The sequence below is a fragment of the Ictidomys tridecemlineatus genome, chromosome 6 (assembly GCF_052094955.1).
Source record: "Ictidomys tridecemlineatus isolate mIctTri1 chromosome 6, mIctTri1.hap1, whole genome shotgun sequence".
Lineage (NCBI taxonomy): Eukaryota > Metazoa > Chordata > Mammalia > Rodentia > Sciuridae > Ictidomys > Ictidomys tridecemlineatus.
Genome location: NC_135482.1, coordinates 27,306,146 through 27,331,010, shown reverse-complemented (window position 1 = coordinate 27,331,010; position 24,865 = coordinate 27,306,146). Strand labels below are relative to the sequence as shown.

The 24,865-nt window shown below is 33.0% G+C and overlaps 1 protein-coding gene and 1 long non-coding RNA gene across 2 annotated transcripts in view; one reads left to right on the top strand and one right to left on the bottom strand.

The window, feature by feature from the left end:
- Positions 1-10,202, bottom strand: part of Epyc (epiphycan) — a 35,314-nt gene extending 25,112 nt beyond the window's left edge. The window contains exons 1-2 of the mRNA XM_005324431.5: positions 10,095-10,202; positions 7,675-7,852 (exon numbers count right to left, since the gene is read on the bottom strand). Of these exons, the coding sequence (XP_005324488.2) occupies positions 7,675-7,839 (165 nt within the window). The 5' untranslated portion in view covers positions 7,840-7,852; positions 10,095-10,202. The remainder of the gene's footprint in view (positions 1-7,674; positions 7,853-10,094) is intronic.
- Positions 1-24,865, top strand: part of LOC120888153 (uncharacterized) — a 74,009-nt gene that overhangs the window by 28,317 nt on the left and 20,827 nt on the right. The window lies entirely within an intron of this gene.

Here is a 24,865-nt window from a genome sequence, read left to right as displayed (position 1 = left end):
AAAGTGTGTTATAAATAGGAAGCGAAGGCTCAAAGTGGTTGTATGACTTGTCTGAGGTCACATGGTTGGTGTGATCCGCTTGGACCCACATTTATGGACTCTGATTCCAGAGCCTGTGTTACTCAGCACTGTGACAGAAGATTTCCAACAAAGAAATGGATTACACCCCAATGCGATTGTTTTTCCTGCCATTCTGTACATTGTACACGTTAACAGTCTGCTTGCCCAGGCAAAGTCAGATTTAGAAACAAATATCTTCACCTACTTATTTAGTTGAGGACAACCATCATGCCAGTAAAATTCCTGACCAGTATGCTCAAGTCTTTAGCAGGTAACATTAAAAAAATGAATAAATAAATAAGTACTTAAATAAATAAATTAGAGGTCTGTTTTCCATTGTATTTATTTATTATTGGGGAGAAAGTATTTGAAACCCTTTGTATCATTTGCAGGTTAACTTAAGTACAGACCAAGGTTTTTCTTAAAGTAATGAAATTTTGAATTTAACTGTTTTTCCAAATTGTTTTACCCAGTTGAATAAGTCTCGAAACTATTCCTCATTGTTACCATTGTATCAACAATTGGCTTTGAAGCTGTTAAAAGGCTCTATACTATTCAGCCAAGGTTACTAAAGGTGTACTCTTATGAGTTTTGCATGTGGCATGTAATTATGTTAAGCACATGGAATTCTGCTTTAAACATGAAAGTGGTGCTCAAATTTATTTGAGTGATCTATATTAGCGATTTAAAAGTATGTGGCCATGAACACCTAGCCATAAAAGTTGTATTTTATTTTCTATTTTATCTTGAAAATGGAGGAAAAGAATGTGTTTGGCAAAGATTGTGCCCTATTTCTGACAAAACCACAAAGTTTTGAATGACCATCTTACCTCTCAAATAGTCTGACAGCTAAAGGATCTTTCCATATTGTATCAATTAAAATCACTTGAAAATTGCTGTTTTCTGATTGCTAGAAATTATATTGCATAATTTCAGAGAAAATAAATCTTAATATTAGAGACAGTTAAGAGATGTCAAAATTACAGGAAAGAAAGGCAGAAAAATAACGGAGGCTTTAAATGTCAAAGTCTGCTTTGGAGTGAAAAAAAAAAATATCTGGCCTAAATTTTACTGTGAAACTGACTAGCTGAATAACCTTGAATAAAGTTATGGTCCTCATTCATTCTTAATAACTGGGTAAATAATATCTTCTTTCCAGGGTTAGTGTGAATTCACTTATGATTATTTTCTCATAAATAACATATAATACAAATACAAAGAGGTCACTGAAAAAGTTTTCAGTGTCCCTCCCAATGGGCCCTCATTATAGTATGCTCTTTGTTGCTTCATTTTAGAGTTTTCAAATAGTTTAAAATAAGAATCAAATGGTTTTAAAACAGTCACATGGAAGGTCTATCAGAAAGCAACATTAAAAGTGCATCAACAGGGGCTGGGGATGTGGCTCAAGAAGTATAGAGCTCGCCTGGCATGCGTGCGGCCAGGGTTCAATCCTCAGCACCACATACAAACAAAGATGTTGTGTCTGCCGAAAACTAAAAAAAAAAAAAAAAAAAAAAAATATTAAAAAATTCTCTCTCTCTCCTTCTCTCCCTCTCTCTTTAAAAAAAAAAAAAAGTGCATCAACAAAATTCTTTTCTCACTTCCTCCACAGTATCTTTTTTTTTTTTTAAAGAGAGAGTGTGAGAGGGGAGAGAGAGAGAGAGAGAGAGAGAATTTTTAATATTTATTTTTTAGTTCTTGGCGGACACAACATCTTTGTTGGTATGCGGTGCTGAGGATCGAACCCGGGCCGCACGCATGCCAGGCGAGCGCGCTACCGCTTGAGCCACATCCCCAGCCCCCTCCACAGTATCTTTAATGATGAGAGATTAGCTTTTATTTTTCACTGTATTCAGAAAACAATATTTAATACAGATTGATAAGAGTTAAAATTTCTCCCTCCATTACGAGGTGCCTGACATGCAAACCATATTTTGATATTAAAATACACTGTACACACTGGCCAAAGTGAGATATAATTCTAAATAAAAGTACTATATAACCTTTGTCACCCAGGAAAAAATAGTAGAAATATTAGTTATTTAAGTACTTCTGTTCTTAAAGCATAGAGATAAGTGTTGATATTGTGATTTAATTTTAATAAAGCTCTATATGAATTTATTACATTCATAAAATCTCGAGTGAAGATCCTTTTATATGTAATCATGTAAAATGAACTTTGTAATTATAAATATTCCAGAATTAGCTTGATTCTTCTTAAGCAATTTCTGGTATTACAGTGAACCAATAAGATCATTTCAGTGATACCACATTACAATGATCACAGGAAAAAAAAAGGGACCATTTCTCAGTTGTTGGTTGTACAATGGATTTCATTGAGTTCTCTCCCATTCTTAAAACTGTGTCAAATTCATTTGCATCCCTTTGAAGAAACTTGCATAGCTTCATCATATCCCAGTGGTATTTTTTCAAATGTAATTTTTTTATAAGGACAGTTTTACACAATCTATTCACTTGTTCTCTTCATGAAGAAGAAACTTTGGCCTCAATTTGAAGATCAGTGGAGGGGTATCAGCCAGAAAAACATCCCTCATGCAATAAATTTCCTATAGCAATTTTTTTATTAAAGTTCCTTTATATATCATTATTGTTATTTACTTGTGAATGCATACCCTATCACATTCTAGGAAGTACATGCATCAGTTATAAAATAACTTAAGATAATACTTCAAAAACTATTCATGAGAACTGAGGGTGGTAAGAAAACAAAAGTGGAGGACTTTGTATGAAACCAGGAAAGAATGAAGTAAAAATTGGGCTCCAGATTCCTGAAAAGGCAAGGTAAAACGACAAGCACAATCAGTTACATAATACAGAGCCCCCAAAACAAACATCCTCTACCTCCATTACCATGCATATAATTGAGTGCTCCATAGGGCTCCATAGTAGAACATTTCTTGATATTTATTGAAGATGTAGGAATACTATAGGTGAAATTAAGTAAAAGTAACTATATAAGGCTAGGTTAATGTAGTATGGTTGAGGAGAAGTTTCATTGTATGGAGTCAAGGAAATTGTTCTGGAGAAATGTTAGTGCACATCTCTCAGAAGAGCTTCATAAGTTTTAATATTGGCATTGAGCACACTGCTGGGAAAAGACACTACTCATGGGCACATCCAGTGGTTTTCTTAGTAAACAATTTGGAGCCATCTCCAACCTAAGAGAAATAGACTATCAACATCCCATAAGCTAAACGAAAAAAAAAATGGAATCAGCAGAGAATCTCCTCCATCAAAAGCACAATCTCAACTTAAACCACTCAAAGATTATTGACTTTTGAAAAATATGACTTTTGACAAACCCCTTAAGACAAATAGAAAAAAATAGTGTTTCCTTAGATCACTTAGGCCATTTTCCAGAACTTAAATGTATCTTGGAGAATTATTCATAATTATTCATAATGAAGTAGTCTTAAGTCATTCCTCCTTATAATAATTAGATAATAGTGTCAGTTATCTGAAAAGGTTACTTCTAGTTCATATTATACACACAGAGCAGAAGCAGAATGCTCTTCTTTCTCTTTTAAGGAATGTTAGACTACATGGCATTCAGTTCAATTAAAAAAAATTTCAAGTTAAAAGAGCAATTTGAAATGGTAGAAATTGGAGGGAGGATAATGCAGCTTTCATTACCCTGCTGGGAAATTATGCTTTGATATAAGAAGGCTGTATCATCATGACTGTATATCATTTATGTTTAATCTTAGTTAAGTTACTTAATTCCTCTTATTTTAAATATCCTCATTCTAAGGGAATAATGGCAGCACTATTAATTTTATGTGATAAATAAATGAGATAACATGCAAATGCCCAATAGTACCTAACACGTAATAAATGTTCACTCAGGATTGTTTGTCAGAAAAAAAGTTCATATTTTGATCATATCATCTGTAACCAATTCCTGCATACCAGTAAATTTATCCACTGGGTAGTATACAGCACTATAATGGAATTGTTGATTCTAAAGCTGGAATTTAACCAATAATTCAATGGATCCATGATTTTATTAGAAATCATTAAGTAGTCTGCATACTATTGCTGCATACAATTTTTAAAGAATGTAATACTTAACTGGCTTTTCCTGCCAACTGATATGGTAATGAATATACCACTACCAGCAGAAATCAGAAAACCTCAATTGAGATTCTAACAGTGGTTCTTTGGTGCTAATAGGTTTTTGTCCTATTGACTAGTTTAAATTACTGGGCTCTCAAACAACAAACTTGGAGCAGTATAATTAAAATTTGATTTTGAGAAAAATTTAAGTTATTATATGGTATATTAATTTTCTACTACTGCATAACAAATTGCTATAAATTCAGCAACATACAACTATATCCATTTTTTTAGCTCACAATTTCTATGGGTCAGAAGTCTAGGGCTGGCCTGTTCAGGATCTCAAAAGGCCCAAATTAACTTGATGTCCATGGCTGGGATGATATGTCGAATTCTCTATCTTTCCTCTATCTCTAGAACTATGGTCTAGATAAGTTGGCTGCGTATCAATTTTATTCAAACATCTAAAAGCCTTCTGCTCTCCTTACCTTTTATCCTCAATCTATCCATCTCCAAAGCCAGAAATAATGTCTTTTTGTGCTTTGGATTTTGTCCCTGATATCAGGTGCTTGCTTAAAGGGCTCATGGATATGTCAGGCCCACCTAGGTAATCTCTGTTTCTTAAATTCAACTCCAACATGAACATATCCTAATTACAAGTTGTAAATCTCAATGTTTCCATGATGCTAAGTACTATATAAGGAATAGACACACCATAGGATGTGCTTTCTTAAGGGACATCTTAGAATTCTGCCTATGATATATTTCAAAGGTCTTAAAGATTAATCAGCCAATGCCTAAACCAAAGGGCCTACCTACTACTTTGGCCTGAGATATCAAGTCTTATAATGTATAAGAAAAAAACTGGAATATATTTTAGAAGCATTTTTTAGTTATCCCATTAACAATTTTAGCACATAAGGTTCATTTTCTATAGATAAGATAAATTCAAGGCTAAAATAGGCAGAAATATACCTTTGACATTGAGGATAAAAACAAAACAATATGATAATCCCATCATTTCCCATGTGCTTTATTTACCATGACTTTCTTCACCAACTGTACCGAATATGGGCATATTGTCATATTGAGGCAGAAGTTTCGTATAGGATCAAGAATATGTGAAACAAATAGCCTTAATTCCTAAAGATGAGATAAATTAGCTTTCTGGGAGACAGAAAAATGGATTTCTAAGACTAGATTCAAGAAATTCATGATAGGAATTCTAGGTTCTAGAATCTATCCATATGATTACATACATTGGCTTTATTTCACAGTCTTCCATATGGAATTTTATACTAGCTCTTTGCCTACAAAACAATATATATTAATACTTTGTCAATATATAAACTGAAGTTCTAAATTTTGTTCTGCAAGTCATTTACGTACCTCTGACATATTGCTTTTCTATTGTTTTCCATAGGTAGTGGGTGAGAGGTTTGGTTACTTTTTGCAAGATTTTTAAAATTCGAGTTTCCATTTAAAAACTTATGTATAGTTTTTTTTAAAAAATACATTATTTTTTATTATAGTATTTGTATATTCATATCTAGATCTAGGTCATCATTTTTCTATAAACAAGTTTTCTGTTGATGAATTCACCATAAGGGATTAAGTCAAGAATAAATAATATATTTTGTTTAGCCATAGAAATTATTATGACGGTCTGGAGCCCTCAACTATTAAGGATACTAAATTTTACTAGAGCTAGGATTTTCTAGGAAGAATTCTGTGCCAATTTAGGAATGTTTGTACAGGGTATTGGCTGGGGCATATAATGATACACTGCCACATATTTAGTATCCTGCAGGAATTTGTTATTTCAGAATATGCAAATTCCAAGGAAAAGGCCTATAATAATTTTCTTTGTATAGATATGTTTATTAGCTTCAATTTTTTGATAGCAACAAAAACAACAGTACCTCCTGAGAATATCTGAGGCTTCATGGGCAATAAAATTGATCTTGATAGCAAGGCAAGGAACGGGTTAAAAAGTTCTAAAGGCAAAGCTCAACTGCTCCCCAATTTTGACTAGAAAACTTTGGTCCCAAGCAGTATTTCTTCTATTGTGCATTTGGTCTACTGAAACAAACAAATAGAAACCTTGAATCCACTTCTCATCTCTACTCAAAGGATCCATTAATAGTAACCATCAAACAAACCACTTTGAACTTATTGCTTACTTTTTCTATAGAATGGTAAATAAATTGGAAGTAAAATATTTAATGTGGTCAATAAATGCATACATGCACTGAAGGGTTTTTTAAATGAATAATTATAAAGGAGCAAAACAGATGAGTTGACTACATTGACTCCACATTGATGTCTTAGATTAGAGATATAGAAGCCACATAGAGAAAGATTGGTGGTAATGACCATAAATCTCATAAAGCACATTGACATAAGAGAAACCAAATGGTGAAGTGAATTCAACAGGGAGGAGTATTAATAAATATTTAGGGGAAAAAAAGAATCACAATCAAATATACAGATGAAAATTGATCTATTTTTGAATGTAAAGTTTTATTAAGAAGAGGAAACAGACCTAAGAGATAAAGATTGGGTAGGAGCAATAATAATCAGAATGAAAGGAACAGAGAAGGAGGAAGAGAAAGAGAGAGAGGGAGAGAAAAGAAAAATAAGATGACTCATAAGATCATCATATTGTGAAAATCTGACTCACTTTACAAGGCAATATAAACAATGTTGAAAATCCGTATTATCTCTTTTATAAAGATAAATCTAAGTTCTGTGTAAGTTAAACATGATGATTTTTAAAAAATATTTTATCCCATGTTATTAAAAGTAATTTTTCTAAGATGTACACTTGAAAAACTGCCCACATTGTGTTATGATTCTTTAAAGGTAATGTAATTTTCCTTGTTGTTTAATGATAGTTTTTGTCAATGCTGTACATTAATCATACTCCAGGATTTCAAGGTCTGTTTGCTTTCTGATTCACAATAATTATCCTGTATCCTTCAGTTATGCAAAAAGTCCAGAATTTAATTATAACATGTCACATCAGATTTGCACAGTGGGTTGCAGCCTAGCTAGTACCTACAAGATTTGGGGGGAGATGGTCAGTCATTCAGGGAAGCACATACTCCTGGGAGGCAGTGTAGTTCCAAACCATGGGCCTTTCTCTGTTTTCTTTTTATTTTCTCATTTGTTTTAGTCTCACAACTTCTTTGCTCCAAACTATCCTCTAAACTGCATGTATGTTATTGTAACCCTTCTTACCCTGGCTTACTATCTTTTCTTCCAATTTGTTCTGTTATAATGTGACAGAAACTCCTTTTTAAAAAATATTTAGTGAGAAGATTTGAAGAAAAGAGAGTAAATTGCAAGAAAATAAGACTGTCCCAGTGCTAATCCTAAAAGAGTGAATATATTCTGTAGAAAATATTCCTATGAAATTATTAAGATAAAACTTCTCCACTTAAAAATTAGCACAAATCTATTTGAAGAGAACAAAACTCAATCATCCCTCATTTGATGCCTTTACAAGTCTCAAGGGTGGGAACAATCAATTACCTCTACTTGATCAATAGGAAGGTGTTCATAATTGTATGAGGTTTCCAGGTCTTCCAAAGTGGCATCATAGGTTTCTGAGTCATAGTTGATGGGCTCTGGAGTTGGGGCAGGCACAGCAACATCAAAGATGACAAGTCCCAGAACAAATCTTGCTAACATTTTCATCTTTTAAATTTTCCTAGTCATAAAATATTAAAATGCATAAATATTTAATTGATAATAGCTTTGAAAGGGTTTTTTACCAAATAGAAATGATAAATCAATGTCAGCATCAAGGAGCTCAAGCTGGTTGCTTTCTTTATATGGATAATTTATAAACAATTTATAAACATAATACATGAAATTGGATGGCTTTGGAGGACCACTGGTACCAGCTGTTCAAATTAATTCAAAAAATTACATTTTCACAGTAGATTTTTTCAATTTTAGAAAAACTGATTTTAAGATATGGAGAAAATAGGATGGAGAAAGATTGTGAGACACTTATTCATTAAATACTTTACAGTATCTCAAGAGTTTTATAATTTCATAAGCATTAAGACTCCTCAACTCTGGGATATAGAGTTGATGATGAAGATAATGATGATGACTACAATGGTCACATCATTGACAGTTGAGGAAAATGAGGCATAGTAGTCTACAGATATACAATGAAGAACTCTTTCTTGTACATTTGAGTCTAAATCTTGCTCCAAAACAAAATAGTAAGAAAACTTTCACTTATTCTCTGTTGATTCTGCGTATCTAAATACATAAATTAATATTTAATGCAATAGCTTTCAAAATGTTCTTAACTAAATGGAGCAGAAAATTATTTTTTCCTGCTGTCCTTAGTATTTTATTTAAATTCTTAGTAGCTATCAAAGGTTTAAATGTGGAATCAATTGGAATACATGTCTAAATGCACTATTTGGCAACATTCCCTTAGAGAAGGATCTGCACACACATAGGATTAGAAAAATCCTTTTTAAAATTCTTTAGTAAGCACTATTTTTATCTTCCATGATAACATGAATGTTAAAATTTTTTTCAGGGGGATTCAATCAAGATTTAATAATTTTAATTATTTTAGTTCTGTATGTAGTCCTTTGAATGCATTTAGTTCAGGCTTCATTTTAAACATTTCAGTTGGGTCTATCAAACATGTTACCTATGATCAATTATTCAGCAGGCAAAATATTGTAAAACTTTTTTCAGTCATGTCTTAGTTTTAAAGAGTTTGTATTTTGGATACACTTCTTGAGTTCACTGTGAGAACAGTGCATGTGGTGTTAGTACCATGCATGCATATAAAAGGGAATTCATGATAAATATTACTTTTAAACTTGAATGCATTGGCAGACAAATTGACCTTCAGTGACTTGAAAGAAAGTCTTTATGAAGCAGGTTTAGGCAGAAGGATATGAAATTCCTCTGAGAATAAGAAGCAGTACAAGGAGCTCCTTTTTATCCCTCCTATACTTTCTTCAAATATTTTTTTTTTTACTCACACTGGATAAACTCAGCCTCTATTTCACTGGCTTTTGCAGGATTGCAGATTTGGCACTGTTCAGTGATTACCAACAAAGTCCTACTTAATAAAACAGTATGATTTACAAATCTTCCATGAACTCTTCTCTAGTATTCAAGTAGGAAGCACTAATAGTAGCCACTAACCTGAAACAATATTTTCCTTGTATATTTCTGGCAACTTCCATTGTTCAAAGAAATCATGCACTTACTGATATCATTTCATACTCTATGTGTAATTATAAAAGGCTGAATATCAGAGTTTACTTGCATTTCATCTGTCTCATAAAACTATCAGCAATAAGGCTATCTGGGTGAACCTTAAATATGTGAAGGGCATCTATTTGTTTATTTTAAAAACTACATTAATACTTAATGTAGTTTCTTAGTTGGAAATTTGAATTTGTTGTTCAATTTGAACCATTCCAGACTAATTTGAAAATCTATGCTTATTTAAAGATTTAGAATATTTAATTTAAAAAGTCATTCTAAATACATAATGCTATATGATCACAAGAATATCTTCAACACCTGAATTATCATTGCTTTCTCCCTTTGCATAATATTTCAATCAATATTAATCAATAGTGCCTGTATCTACTGCCAAAAGTTGTGGTCTATGTCAGAGCTCTTGATTTAAGGCATACATTGGAAACTACTAGAATTTTATTGGCATCTGTTATAAGTATTAAGGTAAACAATTTTCCCCATGTTATTAATTCCTAACCTAATTCATAATTTTGGATTTTCCAAGAATAATATAAATATAACATCAACAGCAAAACAAAACCATATTCATTGGATCAGAGTTTACAAGGAGATATTAAAACAAGGTTAATTATTTTTTAAAGGTTGTTATAGCAAGGGGAAAAAGTCTCTAACTCAAGAAGAAAGCAAGTGTGAAAACTTACCTTTGGCTCCCACTTGGTGAAATGGCAGAGTGACTGAAGATGTAGAGCCAGTGGTATTTGCCCCTGACCAATGGATGTGAATTCTGGTCTGTGGGAGGTGGAATATAACACTCAACTTTCTGTTTGGAAAAGCTAACCTTGAGAAATCCCTCTCAGTCTTTAAAAACCCCAAATTAGTTTATAGTCACCCAAACTAAGCAGCAGAATCCAAATTACATAGTATATAAAGCTCCCAAAATTATGCTAATTAAGTTATAATGCCCATGTTTTACCTTTTAAAATTTAAGTGGAAAACGTTGGTTTTAATATGTCTCATCTATAACGAATTCAACAATTATGAAAGGAAGTTAATATATGTAGGGGTACTATAGATAAGCATTTCATAAATGTTCTAATGAGAAATAATTTTCTTAAACCTTGCATGTTTTCAGTTACCTTCTTCACTTTTCATTAATGTTAGTTGAAATTCAGTAAATGTTACAAAAGCTTTACCTGTTTAATTTTGGGTATGTAAAAAAAGATAATCTAAATTAGTTTGATTGCCTGGAATGCTTTGATAGCAATGAACAATGAACCTTTTGCATAAAATTCTCAAAATGTGTAGAAATAAAGGCTAAATATGATCCCAGTGTTCTGAGGGGAAAGAAAGGCTCTTTTTTCTTCACTCTTTTATCTACCAGAGCCAAACAAATCAAATTACATAAAAAAATTTCCTCTCTGAATTCAAGACTTGTTATAGGTTCTTGATACCTACTGTGGTTTGTGAAACTGAGTTTTATTACAGTTATGGAGAAGGAAAAATGTGTATTGCATTTCTATTGTTCACTTTTACACTGTTCTAGAGAAAAATGAAATCTGTATCATATATTCTGGTGTATTTTATATAAATCTAGGATTCAGGTACTTACTGTGCATCAAGAATCATTCCCCCAGGACCACAATGAGTAAGTACATTGAATTTTGAAAGCAAGTTTGGTTCTCCACAAAGTGTTGGGTGAGAAAAAGTTGGTCTTCTGGATTCTCTCACTCCCTTTTCTACTTCTCTTCCAACTTTTCATGTCCCCAAAACATCTTTATCTATTTGGTCTATTCTAACACTCTGATTCATTGATACCCATCAATGAATCCTGCTTCCAAATGATCAGTTCTCAGTGTGCATTAGTGTTTGGGGGACCAATTTTATTTAGAATGGAAACTAGTGATAGTGAATAGGGCTTGAGGCTTACCAGACATCTCAAAAAAGTAACAAGGAGGTCCTGGAGGCAGGGACTTCATCCTGACATTTTTAAGTTCTCACCACATCATACACAAGCCACTGTTAGAAGCATTGCTGGAAAGAGCCCTAAATCTGTGTTCCTAAATTAGCCAGTTCTAAGTAACAACAAGCTCTCACATTGAGTTAAGTGACTTCATATATTATTGTTATTTTTCTCAACACATTCTTAAGCAGAATCACTATTCACAGATTGTAAAACTGAGACTCTGATTTTAAATGATCCAGAATTACATGTGACACAATGTAAAAGCCAAGTTGAGTTTTCTGTGGGTTGAATCCCCATATGAGGGATATGGTGACTAATAAAGGTTCTGGTAGCTCTTGGCTTCTTGGATTCTATTTCAAGGCTTGTTTACCTGTCACTAGCTTTTAGGAGTTTTTGATAGTTTATAATAAAAACATCTAATAGAATATCCCTGAAATACCTGACACTTATTTTTCTTTCCTCTTTCACTAATCTAATTCTTTATGCATACTTTCAGGTGACAGAGAAGTGGGATATATGACATGTCCCATTTGCTTTTTGCAAGGCTCTAGTTTATCCTATAAAATTATTTCCAGAAATATTTCCTACTATCCTTTGTTGAATTTTTGGTGTTGAAATGATGTCTTCCTTAGGCTTTGAAACACTATCTACTAATGAAGTTGACGTCCCATTTTCATGTCAATTTAAAAGTCAAACTACTTGTCTTATTAAAAGATGAAAACAAATTATAATTCTTCAAACTTTTGTTCTTCCAACTAAATAAGACTTTCACCTTTCTTTATGCAAAATGATAACTTCTTACATCATTTCTCTTGGTCTTACTTGGGCTCTCTCCAACATTTTAAAATCTATTTTGAACTGGGAGAGCTCAAGGTTCCAACAATCTCATGAGGACCTCATCTCTACTGAGTGGTAAAGAAGGATTAATGACAAGTTCCAGCTTATTTTGTCCCTGGTAAATATCTTCCCTTCACATGATAATTTTCTTACTAGAGCCCAAGCATGGTTATGAAAACCCTCAGGGGATCAGTTATTATGACTAGTAGTATTATCTATGGTTTTCTTGTCTCTTTTTATTTATTATTTTCCTTTTAAGTTCCCAAATGTTTTACAAAATCTTTTGGTTGCACCTCTTTACAAAATTCCTGTAAAACTGTCTCATTTGCTGCAACAAAATTAATTGTAAACAGAACAGTTTTCTGCTAATGATTCTTCTTTCTCTTCTGGAGCAGGGATGAGCAAAGAGCAACAGTCATGCTGAGAGAGCCAACTTCTTCCTGCCCTTGTCCCTGCCCCCAAAACACCACATCATTTAGAACTGCAGGAGGTGTAGACAAATCCCACCCTAATGATGATAAGTAATAAAATGGCTGCTTGCAATGTTCATTTTCCTTCTTAAAGAGACTTTTAGGGTGACTCCATTTTACCTTGGAGGCCCACTCACCAGGTGGCCCAAACCTCCAGGCCTCCATCATCACTGCAAACCCACATGTGCTGTGTGGCCTGTGCCACTTCATTTAACCCAGTCATCTCCTCCTGGAATCATTCAAACCTGGTATGCAATCAAAAAACTCACCTTGTCCTCAGTTTCTTTAGGAAATCATTACTGCACTTCCTTGACTTTGAGAGAATCTGGCTGCCTCCTGACAAAAACTTTCCTCTGCACTTCTTTTAAAGCTGTGTCTGTTTGCTCCTTCTCATTCACCTAGCTCAAGCATGTGGAGATTTTTCTTCTCAATATTTTCTCTTCCAAGGGATATCTTCTCTTTACTCTTGGAAGTCATCTTGGAAGAGTGAAGTCATCTTGGAAGTCATGAAATGTGGCTTTGTTACCCCCAGTGTCATCCCTGTCATTGGCTGTTTGGCCTCTGTTTGACAAGCCTTCTTCTTGTTGATGATACTTGGACCCTGCTCATTCATCCCCTCTACAAACACAGCTTCTATTCTCCCCAGTGATGAGACACTCCAAGTGCATGATCTATCCATTATGGTGGCCAGGGTCTTCTATCTTTCATGTATGGTGAAATTAGCACATTTCTATTTTGCTACCTGCCTTCATTGCCACACCCTCTAGAGTATCCTTACCAGGCATTCCACAACCTTACTAAGGTGGTGCTGAAACTGTTCCTTTTTCTATCTCAGGAGATCTTCACTTCATAGACGCTGCCAAACACTTGCTGCCCTTTCTTCTTTTTCCTTCAGTCCTACTCACTTGGGAAAACCTCAGTCTTGACTGAATGCAACTCTCAATTTTCTTCCCTCCTACATCTGAGAAGCTATTTATATTAATGGTGAAATTCACACATAGTAGTGGATGGTTTCATTTTAAATTCTTGGAGATAAGCTTCATATTGTGGTAGATCTACTTTGTTTCTGATGTTGATTCCCTAACACAAAGATGACTATTTTATGACTTGAGTTTTGCCCTCAACACTAAAAATGGAGAAGCCATCAAAGAAACAGTTGACTTTCTACTACTCAAACCACCTTCACTAAATATGCCTCTTCTTTGACTTCCCTTCTGTACTTGTGCAGAAATTTAAAAATATTTATTCTCCAAATGATGCTTGGGATTTTATTCTCTTTCATTTTCTCAGGGTCTCCTCTTTCTCAGTATTCCCCCCTCCACTAGATCAGTTCTGTGAAATCAGATATATTCTTTTGGGCTCAGGGTCTGGTGTACTCCTGTCACTATGTAAAACAAGTGAACTGACCCCGGGTCAATAGAACATGGTAGAAGCAGAATCACATACTAAATCTAAAGGAATTTAAAATCAAATTATTTTAAAACACAGTAGTATTTTTAAAATGTTCTCTATTGACTTGGTTTAGCCTCCAAATCATTAAATGATTTTGGCTTCTGGAATTATGCATTTTTTTTAAATAATGTTCTTTGACTCCAAATTTTTATTCTACAACTATACTATGTCTGTGTCTCCTTTTACAGAAAAAAAAAATTCCCAATAAGTGCTGTTCATAGGCTGTTTCCCCTCCTGTGATTCCATTTCCCCTTCATCCCTCTGAAGTTCCTTGGTTTGTCTTAGTGTCTCAGATGCCTATGTTGGCTTTAATTTTTTTTTTCCTTACCTCATTGGCTATGCCTTCTCACTTCCTTCATTTGCCATCTCCATTATCTGGCTTCTGAATTTTAGAGTGCCTCAGGTTTTAGTCTTTTGATTAATCTTTTCTGTTTATCCTTTCTTCTTGGGTGATCTCATTTGATTCCATGGTATAATTATAGCAAAAACAATTACTGTGTTAATGAAAACTAACATTTTGAATACTTACTATGAGCCTGTCACTGTTTATTAGCCTCATTTATGCAAGAGGAAACTAAGGTCTAGGGAAATTAAGTGATTTCAACAAGTTAGAGATGGAGCCAAAATCAAAGCTGAGACCGTCTGGCAGCAGAGCTGAGGTTCTTAACCACAGCACCAAACTGTCATTTTCTGTTTAAATCTTCCATATTTACATCCCTGTCCCCATATTGCACTCTCAACCGCAGACTCCTCTATACCATTGACTACTTGGAATTTGGTATCTTCACTGGGATATTCATTGTCTTAATCTATTTTCTGCTGCTATAGTAGAATACCACCAACTAAGTTATTTATAAAGAAGAAAAGGTTATAAAGTTCATATTCTGAAAACAGGCATGTTTGAGAAAATGGAGTGTGCTTTTGAAAACTTTTGTTTTTAATTTTTCAGTACTAGGGATACCCAGGTGCACTCTACCACTGACATGTTATTTACTCTCAATCCCTTTTATTTTATTGTGAGACAGTCTCACTAAGATGCCCAGGCTCACTGTGACCCTCTCAGCCTTTCAGATAGCTGGAATTACAGACAGGCACTAATGTCCCCAGTTTAGTGAGGTCCTTTGTGCTGGTTGGGACCCTATTCCCTGGACCACTGTGGTCTAGAGAATCACATGGCAAGACAAAAAGTCTTAATTCAGGTTTATCTGTTCCTTATAAAGCCAGGGTCCCATTATATAGGGAACCAGTCTTTTGTTCTCATTTAACCTTGATTACCTCCCAAAGGTCTCACCTCCAAAGGCTATACTCAGATTAAATTTCCACCCTCTTCATGGTTCCCAGTGAGGGTTAAATTTCAACACGGACATTCAAACCATAGCAACATCTGATTGGAAAATCACAATGTGCCTGAAATGCCTCATCCTGAACTTGGTTCTTCTCCTGCCTTTTGCATTTTAAGTGATATCACATCTGCCTAGTTGGCTCTATCCCAAAGCAAAAAGTTATTATTAATTTCCTCCCTCATTCAATCCGTCAAAATAAATCAGTTCTACTACAAATGCATCTCTTTCCACCACCATCTCCCATCTGGAATATCCAAACAATAACAATGAAAACATATTACTGCAACTGTCTGCTCCTCCTCCTGTGTTTCTATCATGCATTATCCAAATACCATCCAGAGAATTTATGAAAATGTAAATACACAAAAACTAATTTTTTAAAAAAAAATGTTCAATTATTTCATACTTCTTTTTGTTAAATTAAGATTACTGAGCCATGATCTGAAGAGGTCCCTTGCTGCTTTGACCTGCCTTCTATTTCAAGCTGAGATCAGGCGCCTCTGCCTCCATTGCTGGGCCGCAGACTTATAGATGCTCTTTCTGTTTAGGAATAATGACAGATCATTGCTTTCTTAGCAGGGTAAATTTAAGTATTTCTTCTTTATTTTGTAATGACTGCCTCACTTCTAAATCTAAGTAAGTTTTTGCATAAATATCACCGTAAAGAGGCTTAACCAGAGCATGTACATGCAAAGAGACCCTCTCCCTTCACATCACATTTGTTTCCTCATAGTACTTGCCACAGTCTGTGCCTATCTTTCTCTGTTTGTATATAGCACAGGTCTATCCAAAGTGGACAGAAACTCCATAATATATAAATCTTATTGGTCAAATTCACAGTTGTGTCCTTAGTGCCCAAAATAGTCTTTGAGTCACAATCCATGCTCGGGGTTCTTTGAATTGATCTATCAATAAATGCTTGGCTCCATTAATGAGTTAGTAAATGATTACTTAATCACAGCTATAAATTTCTTGGGCTACAAAGGGTTACCTTTACTTAAGTAGCAATAGCTGGTTCTTGACTAAAGTACTTGACTAAAATTACTTTTTCTGTTTGTATTTAATGAATATTTTTCTGTTCTAACTAACTGTCAAGCTGTCCAGAGATACTTTGCAAGCTATTGATTATGGATTTCTTGAAGAAAGTCTTTACTTTTATTTGCTGCTAAGTCTTTGTGTGTGTGTGTGTGTGTGTGTGTGTGTGTGTGTGTGTGTGTGTGTGTGTGTTATATACAAAGATAAATGACATGGACTTGTGATGTTTCTTTACCATTTACTTCTCCTTCTGGTTAAAAGTAAAGAAAACCAAACATAAAATTGGGTAAGGAAAAGGGGAATTCATTCTCCTAAATAACAGTAAAGCAGAGGCTTCTCTTTCCATGGATCTTCCTTGGTACTACCCAGAGCTTAGCTTCCAAGTGGAATAGATGGCTACAGCTGTTCTATGTCTGACATATTTTCAAGTTAAAATCCACCAGGAAAAAGGGACAGTCTTCATTCTAGACACCCTCCAAATATTTCCCTTTATGTTACTGGTTCTAAACAAACCACATACACATCACTGAAATTTTCTTTTTTTATAAAAGGCATTGGTAGAACTTAATGTTCTAATTGGCTGACATCCCACCTCATTCCAAGCTCTACTTAGGTGGGACCTCTTCTTACTTAATCCCTGCCATTCTATTTAAAATAGGACTGACTTCTTTATAACATCTAAAACTATCTGACATCATTGCACAAATTATCAGTTATCTCCTTCATCCAAATGTTATCTCCATGAAAACTTATTTTACTTGATTTTGATAAATGCTGTAGTGCCAGCCTACAATACAGTGAAGGCATTCAATAAAAAAAAATATTTTCAAATAAATAAACTGCTTCAGGGCTTAGGCCAAAAGCTTTTATTCCATAATCTTCAGTGGACTGAATAAAGAATGGAGAGCAACTCACAGCAGGGAATAGAAAAAAAGAGCCAAAGAATCTGGAGTGAAATAGCTCTTTGCACCTGATCACAGATGCTATCTGGAAGCTATTTTGGCTGAGCTATTGTCTCTTTTGCTGAAAGTTCTGCTTCATGGTTAGCTTATGGTACATTATATTTTCCATATAACATTTTATATTATTCATGCTTTATTAATAAATAAAATGACAATTATTGTAATCTCTCATCAATGCTCACTTTACCAGTATGATTTTGTTTCAAAATGTTCCTTTTTAATTTTGTTATGTTGCAGTTAAAAAAAAAAACTCTTGTTTTTATATAATTCTCATTATAAAAATTCAAGTATTTTAATTGTTTTGGTAAAAGGAAGTAATCACTATGTAAATGCACCCAGAATATTATGTCTGCATATTTATAGGTAAAAGAGACATAATGCTGACAGCCAGATTAATTTTACAAAACATTATAAAATATGATATGTTATTTTACTTAAAATGTTGAATTTTAATTAACTGAAGAAAGTGATGAAAATCACATAGATACTTCATCACAAAAATGTTAGTTCAAAAATATCCCTTTAAATTTTTTAAGGAAAAGTGAAACTATTTTTAAGTATTTCATATTTAGAAGTACTTATTTACATTTGTATTCATCCTATTTTCAATTTTTGTTATATTTTTAGTTTGCAGGGATTGATGACAGTTTTTTTCCTATATCTGGATGAACACTGTTTATGTGCTTTGAAATATTTTGAGGCTTTTTAAAGTCTAGTGTGTGGCTGTTTTGACACCTTTAATCTTCACAATAACTGTATATAATGTGTAAAAGTTGTTAGTTTCTTCAAGATTACATAACTACAATGTTTCATAATTTAAATTATAGTATAAAACTCTGGCTGTGGATCTATACCATTATCTTTGTCCCATTATACAATACTGTGTCATTGATTTTTGACTTTAGATATGGGCCCAGTGATATTTAATATTGATTTTTTTCCACATAAGCTCAGTATAATTTTGAGACTTTTCTTTTTTTTTTTTTAGCTCTTTTTATTTCCAGATTTTACCAAACTCTTATGTGCTATTTTCTGAGTCCCTGCATGTTCAAAATATCTGTGACCTTTTTATTCTAAGGACAAATTGTTTGGTAGGATATTCTTGACTCACATTTTCCTTAGAACATTGGGAGACATTGCTTCATTGTCTACTGGCAGTTCTGGACTGAAAATTTCTAAAGTCCTGCTAATTGTTTTCCACTGTTTAAGATATTTGTTTTTCCTCTGCCTCATAAGGTGTTTTTGAGAACTCTAACTTTGATAACATCACCAATTGATTACTTGGCCTTTATTTTTCTTATAAGTTTCTTCTAAAGAATAAAGTTCCATTTTATTTGCATATTATTATTTTTAATTTCAGTGAATTCCTATTATACTTTTAAATTATTATTTGTGTTTAAATGATCTTTTTTCTGAAATAATAGTATCCTTGAAACTCGTTTTCCTTTTTTTCATTGCCATGATTTTTCACTCCAGGAAATTTAATTATTTTCTGGGTTTTCTTGATCCTTTCATTCTTCTATTATATTTAGTAAACATTTTGAAATATGTCCAAGAAAAAATAACAACAAGCTTCACGCCATGAAAATCTACCCCTAACAGAGCCCTATCTGACATGGAAGAAATAGAATCAGCCAACACCAGTCCACTCTAGCCTTCCTGTCTCACATAAGGGGAGGGGAAAAAAGAAAGGTCTAGGGGATACTCTGAGATTGTAGCCTAGGAACTTAGGTGTACTAAAATCTGAGATTTAATCATGTGTACATAGAGTACTTGCTCTCCTTACCATCTAACACCAACATCAACAAGACTTTGGTATGAAAATAAGAGATTACAATTGATAGAGCTTCCAGACAGACTCTATTTAATGTGGGATTCTTAGGGAAACCCAACACTAAACATAGCCCAACTCCTCACCAGATTTACATAAAGCCTTACACTGAAAGCTTGACTATTTCAGTGACTATAACTAAATACATCATACCAAAATTTTGATATTCAACAAAAAATTACAAGGCATTGTAGAAATCAAGAACAGTTTGAAGAAACAAACTAGGATCCCAATAAAACTCAGAAACACATATTTTCAAATATCAGAGAATTTAAAACAATTATTGTTAATATGTTGGAAACACTAATAAAAAAGTATCTAACATGCACCAACATATTTGTAATAGAAGGACATTCTAGAAATCAAAGACACTGTAGTAGAAATAAATATGTCTGATGGGCCCATCAGTAGACTGAATATGGCCAAGGAAATAATCAGCAAGCTTGAAGATCCATCAATAGAAACTTTAAAAAGTGAAATATATAGAGGGAAAGAATTAAAAAGGAATAGATTATCCAAAAACAGTAGAACAATTATAAAAGATGTAACATATAAATAATTAAAATACCAGAAATATAAGAAATATAGAAAGAAAGAGAAGAAATATTTGAAGTAATAATTACAGTTTTTTAAAAAATATTGACAGATGCCAAACTGCATATCCAGGAAACTCAGACAATCAAGTAGGATAAATACCAAAAATGTCTATACCTAGGTATATCTTATATGCACAAAATCAAAGACAAAAAAAAATCTTTGAAAGATCTTGAAAAAATTAAACAGTGAAGAAGCCTATCTTTAAAGGATTAAGAATAGGAATTGCATGAAACTTTTAAATAGAAACCACAAAAGCAAGGAGAGAGTAAAATATATAACCTGTTGGTGTTGGGGGGAAGCACAAATCCTAGATTCCTGGAAATATCTTTTTTTTTTTTAAGAATTTCCTTCCATTATCAATCTGCTTGCATGATGTCAACTTTTCCATGAACATTCTTCACAAATTAAATATAATTGTTTTACATCCTCTCTTTAATAATTCAAAATATGTGTCATACCTGAATCTTATTCTGATGCCTAATTTGTCTCCTCAAAGTGGTTTTTCTTGCCTTTAAGGATAGCATTTTTTTTGTGTTTGAAAAACTAGGCAAGATGTACTTACGTATTCACTGATGTTATCATTCAAAAGTGATGAAAAAATAAAGACTTTTTTAAACAATTGTAAATTGATGAAATGTGCCCCTAATAAATCTGCCTTGCAAGAAATTTTAAAAGTTCTTTAAAGAGAGAGAATGACATAGGTCAGAAACTTAGAGCTTTGAAAAGTCTACATATTATATGATTCCAACCATATCATATTATGAAAAAGCAAAATTATGACACAGTAAAATATCAACAGTTGCCAGAACAACGGTTTGGAAGAAGGATCCTTAAAGGAGGAATAAATGATGATAAAATAATATTATTTGTCTTACTCATAATTTATCTAACAAATAGTTTATTCAAAATAATGATAGCAAAAATATATTGGGTGATTATACTGTATAAATACATGAAATGAAAGCTGTGGCTCAGTGGCAGAGCACCTGCCTAGCATGTGTGAGGCATTGGGTTTGATTCTCAGCACCACATAAAAATAAATAAAATAAAGGTCCATTAACAACTAAAAGATTAAAAAAATAAATTAAATGAATGACATCAATGATATAAGGGATGGGGAAAGAAATTTGGAATACTCTTTTTATCAGTTTTAGTCAATATTGTCCAAGACTAGAAGCAATCAAGACATTCTTTAATAGGTTAATGAATAAATAGTAGTATTTTTATGTAGTTAGAGAATTATTCAGAAATTAAAGCCAAATTTAGCAATCAAGTCACAAATACTTAGAGAAACATTAAATGCACGTTGATAAAGAAAAGCCACTTTGAAAAGTCTACATATTATATGATTCCAACCATATCATATTATGAAAAAGCAAAATTATGACGCAGTAAAATATCAACAGTTGCCAGAACAACAGTTTGGAAAGGGTGGTTGTGCATGAATAGGTGAAGCAGAGGGGATTTTAAGACATTGATACGGACATATAATACTGTAGTGGTGAATACAGGACATTCTGCCCTTGTCAAAACCCATAGAATGATACAACAAAAGTAGTGAATTGAAACGTAAACAGAGGACTTCGTAACAGTGATTCCTTCATTAAAACAAATGTTCCATACTAAAGCAAGGCAGTAATAGGAGAAGTATGTTCAGGAGGATCTTAGTATTACCTGATTTATTTTTTCTAGGTCTAAAACTTCTATTTTTTTTAGTATCATTACTTTATATCAAAAACACAAATTAGTGTATTCATTTGTTCACTAATTTGCTTTTATTTTTAAGTTCCTACTGTTATCACAGGAACTGTACTAGAGACACGAACCCTCATGAAGCTTTCAGGGTAGAGTTAGAACATAGATTATATATAAAGGATTATACTGGGCTAAGGGTAGACTATGAAGTGATTGTTAAGGTTACTATGACTCCCACTGTCACTACTTCTGGTTAATGTAGGGTTTCTGCATTAGTCCACAAGTATAACCACACACTGTGTGCCTTATGCATAAACCCAATAAATTTTGTATCCTTTAGCAAATATTTTTTTTCTTGTTAAGGAAAACATTTTAAATCAAAAGAGGTTTGTGCCAAAGCAGGAAAACTGTATCACAGAGTACATTCATGATGTTCTTGCTACAGAATATTCTTTGACTTCTGACTTTCAAGGTCTACACATGCATGTAAATGTCAACAGTCCTAAAGATTTACTCCCACGCTTTCTAACTGCAATGTCTGTTGGTTCTGTTATAATTAATATCTGGTCTTCTTTTAACTGAAGGTTCTTTATGCTGTCTAACTTGGTTAAAACATTTGTTCTAAATTTTAAAGTTAATTTATTGATTTGCTTACAAAATGATACATCTTCAGCATGGTGTTCACTGCTGGTGGAGGTGAATAAACTATTTACCTCCAGATTCTAAACATCTAAACTTTACACTTTGTATGCCTCATCTATTAAGTTTACTCAGTTTGTAAATTGAGATGATATTTAGTATATTTTTTTACAAGTTGCTAATAAATTTGGTCTCTCCTTATTTTATCTTATAAATAATCTTATAATAATCTTTCAATTTTTAAAAATATCATATCATCTCATAATTGTTAATGAAAATTATAGTTACATATTAAAAACAAATATACCATAGAAAAGGAGTTTGAAAGTGATTTTATGTACTAGGTTTATTAGTAATTAACAAAATATTTGAAAAAGTGAGGGTATGGAATTTGGTTAATGTAGATACCACATATAAAGACCAACTTCATCTTTCTTATAATTTACGTCACCAAATAAACATCTCAGGAATCAAAGGTGCTTCTGCTTTATGTGAGAAAATTTAGACATTCAGTTTATAACAACCGGGAAACTTTTCACTGAAAAGAATTATAAAATTTTATATTTTTACTTAATGTGTTGCATATGGTTTTAACTTCCTTAAATTATCTGAAGTGCATAATTTTATACTATAGTTATTTTTTAAGTTTTCTATTGGTGTTCATTGGCCATTTACAATAAGCACTGATTCTTTCTTGTACTTAGACTTAAACATGAACTCCTTAATGCAGCCATAGTTATGTTTCTGTGATGGCCTCCTGCCCTGCCCACTCCATCTTGACCAGTCACATGCTTCATTTCCCACACATATCAAGTCACACCAGTCCAATGAACAAATTCTTTTCCATCTCACATTCTTCATTTGTGTCCTTCCCTTTGTTTTTATGTGTCGCTTCTCCTTCTTAAAAAAATATTCCCATTAATCATTTGTCTCAGTGAAGCTTTCATGACTCCTCAAAATCGAAATAGGTTTCCTATTATTTTCCTTCATAGTATCCTGCTGTATTTTTTATTTTTTAATTCAGTACATCTTATGTCATTCCTCAAGCTGGTACCATTTGCTGAACACTTGGTTGTATGAAGTACCATTCTAGCCACTCAGTGAGTGAGTAAGTTTAACTAACTTTTCCTCCTACTCATCATTTCATAATAATCCATCTTTCACTCAAGAAGATTTTACTGAATGTTGACATATCAGGCATGTTATGATCATTATTAGGGGGTCAAAAATAAAGGAACATGATAAGCTTCAGAGCTGGAGAGATTGACAGAAGGCAGCAGAGAGAATAAGATATCAATTCTTCAATCTGCACATGTATATATGTATCTCATTCTGTGTAAATATATATACAAACAGACTACAAAGAAGGCTGGAAGTAAATATACCCAGATATCAATAATGTTCATCTATAAGTGTTTTAATTACATGTAATACCATTTTTATTTATTTTATACAGTTTTTATTTTAAAATAATATTTAGTTCTTAAGTTAAAAATGTTATTGACTGTCAACCCTCACTATATCTGAATAAATTATCTATTCAATTGTACCACCTGGAAAACAGAGCTCTTAAATCATCTTTATGAGAATTTATTATGCTATTCATTTCAGTGTTAAAACCAAAACTCTCTGGTAAGAATTAATTATTTCATCCATATTACTGGCTACCATATCAATAGCAAATGTGATATTCTGCTCTCCTGTTTTATATACAATGTAATTGTATTTATCAATAATTACTATTAAGTATTTCCAGTCTTAGCATATAGAATATAGCATAACTAGTAAAATTCATACTACAAATAAATGACAATTTATTTGATTGTATGTTCTGTGCAATATTTGGGACACATTTGCACTAATGAATTATTCATTTAAGTTAACTGAGCATCTTGGAATTTACTGCCAACACTAATTGATTCAGAATTTGAACAGGAAAGAAGAAGAGTGGATCATTTTGCACACCAACAAATTTTACCAAGATTGCACGTCGCATCTTGGAAACTCTACAGTCATAGGGAATTTACATTTCAACGAAGAATGTAAAATGTGTAGTACTAAATACCTCTTAAGGTGTATGCAGTTTTTTCATTAGAGCTAATAAATCTAACTTTATCAAGGAGAATTTGAGAGCAGGAACATGGAGCTTTTGGAGACCAGCAGTGGGCTGGGAGAAATGTTCTAATCTTTTGTAACGTAAGGTGATATCCTTGATGTTGCTTAAAATTTAAAGATAAGTATAGTTTTAAATCATAGAAGAAATTAGAACTTCTGAAAAGTGCATGTGAAGAATTTAGTTTATAATGGTCCACATGGTCACTGTGTAACACAGGAAGACATTTGTAGGTTCTGTTACAGCTAAATCTATTTTGAGCAGCTTTATGACCAACATAATACCTTACAAGTAGCTAAGTACATGATGTAACTGAGGGTAGTTGTGAATGCCCCCTTATGCCAGTAATTGTTCTCCAGGGAAGCAAATCAAATGAAATATATGTGTGTACATATATAGTCTTTAGAAACTCACTTTAAGGAATTGTCTCATGCAACTGTGAGGGCTTCAAGTTTAAAATTTTAGATCTGATTAGTAAACTGGAAATTCAGGCAGAAGTTGGTTCATCTTTAAGTCTGAAAGTTTTCGGGCAGGC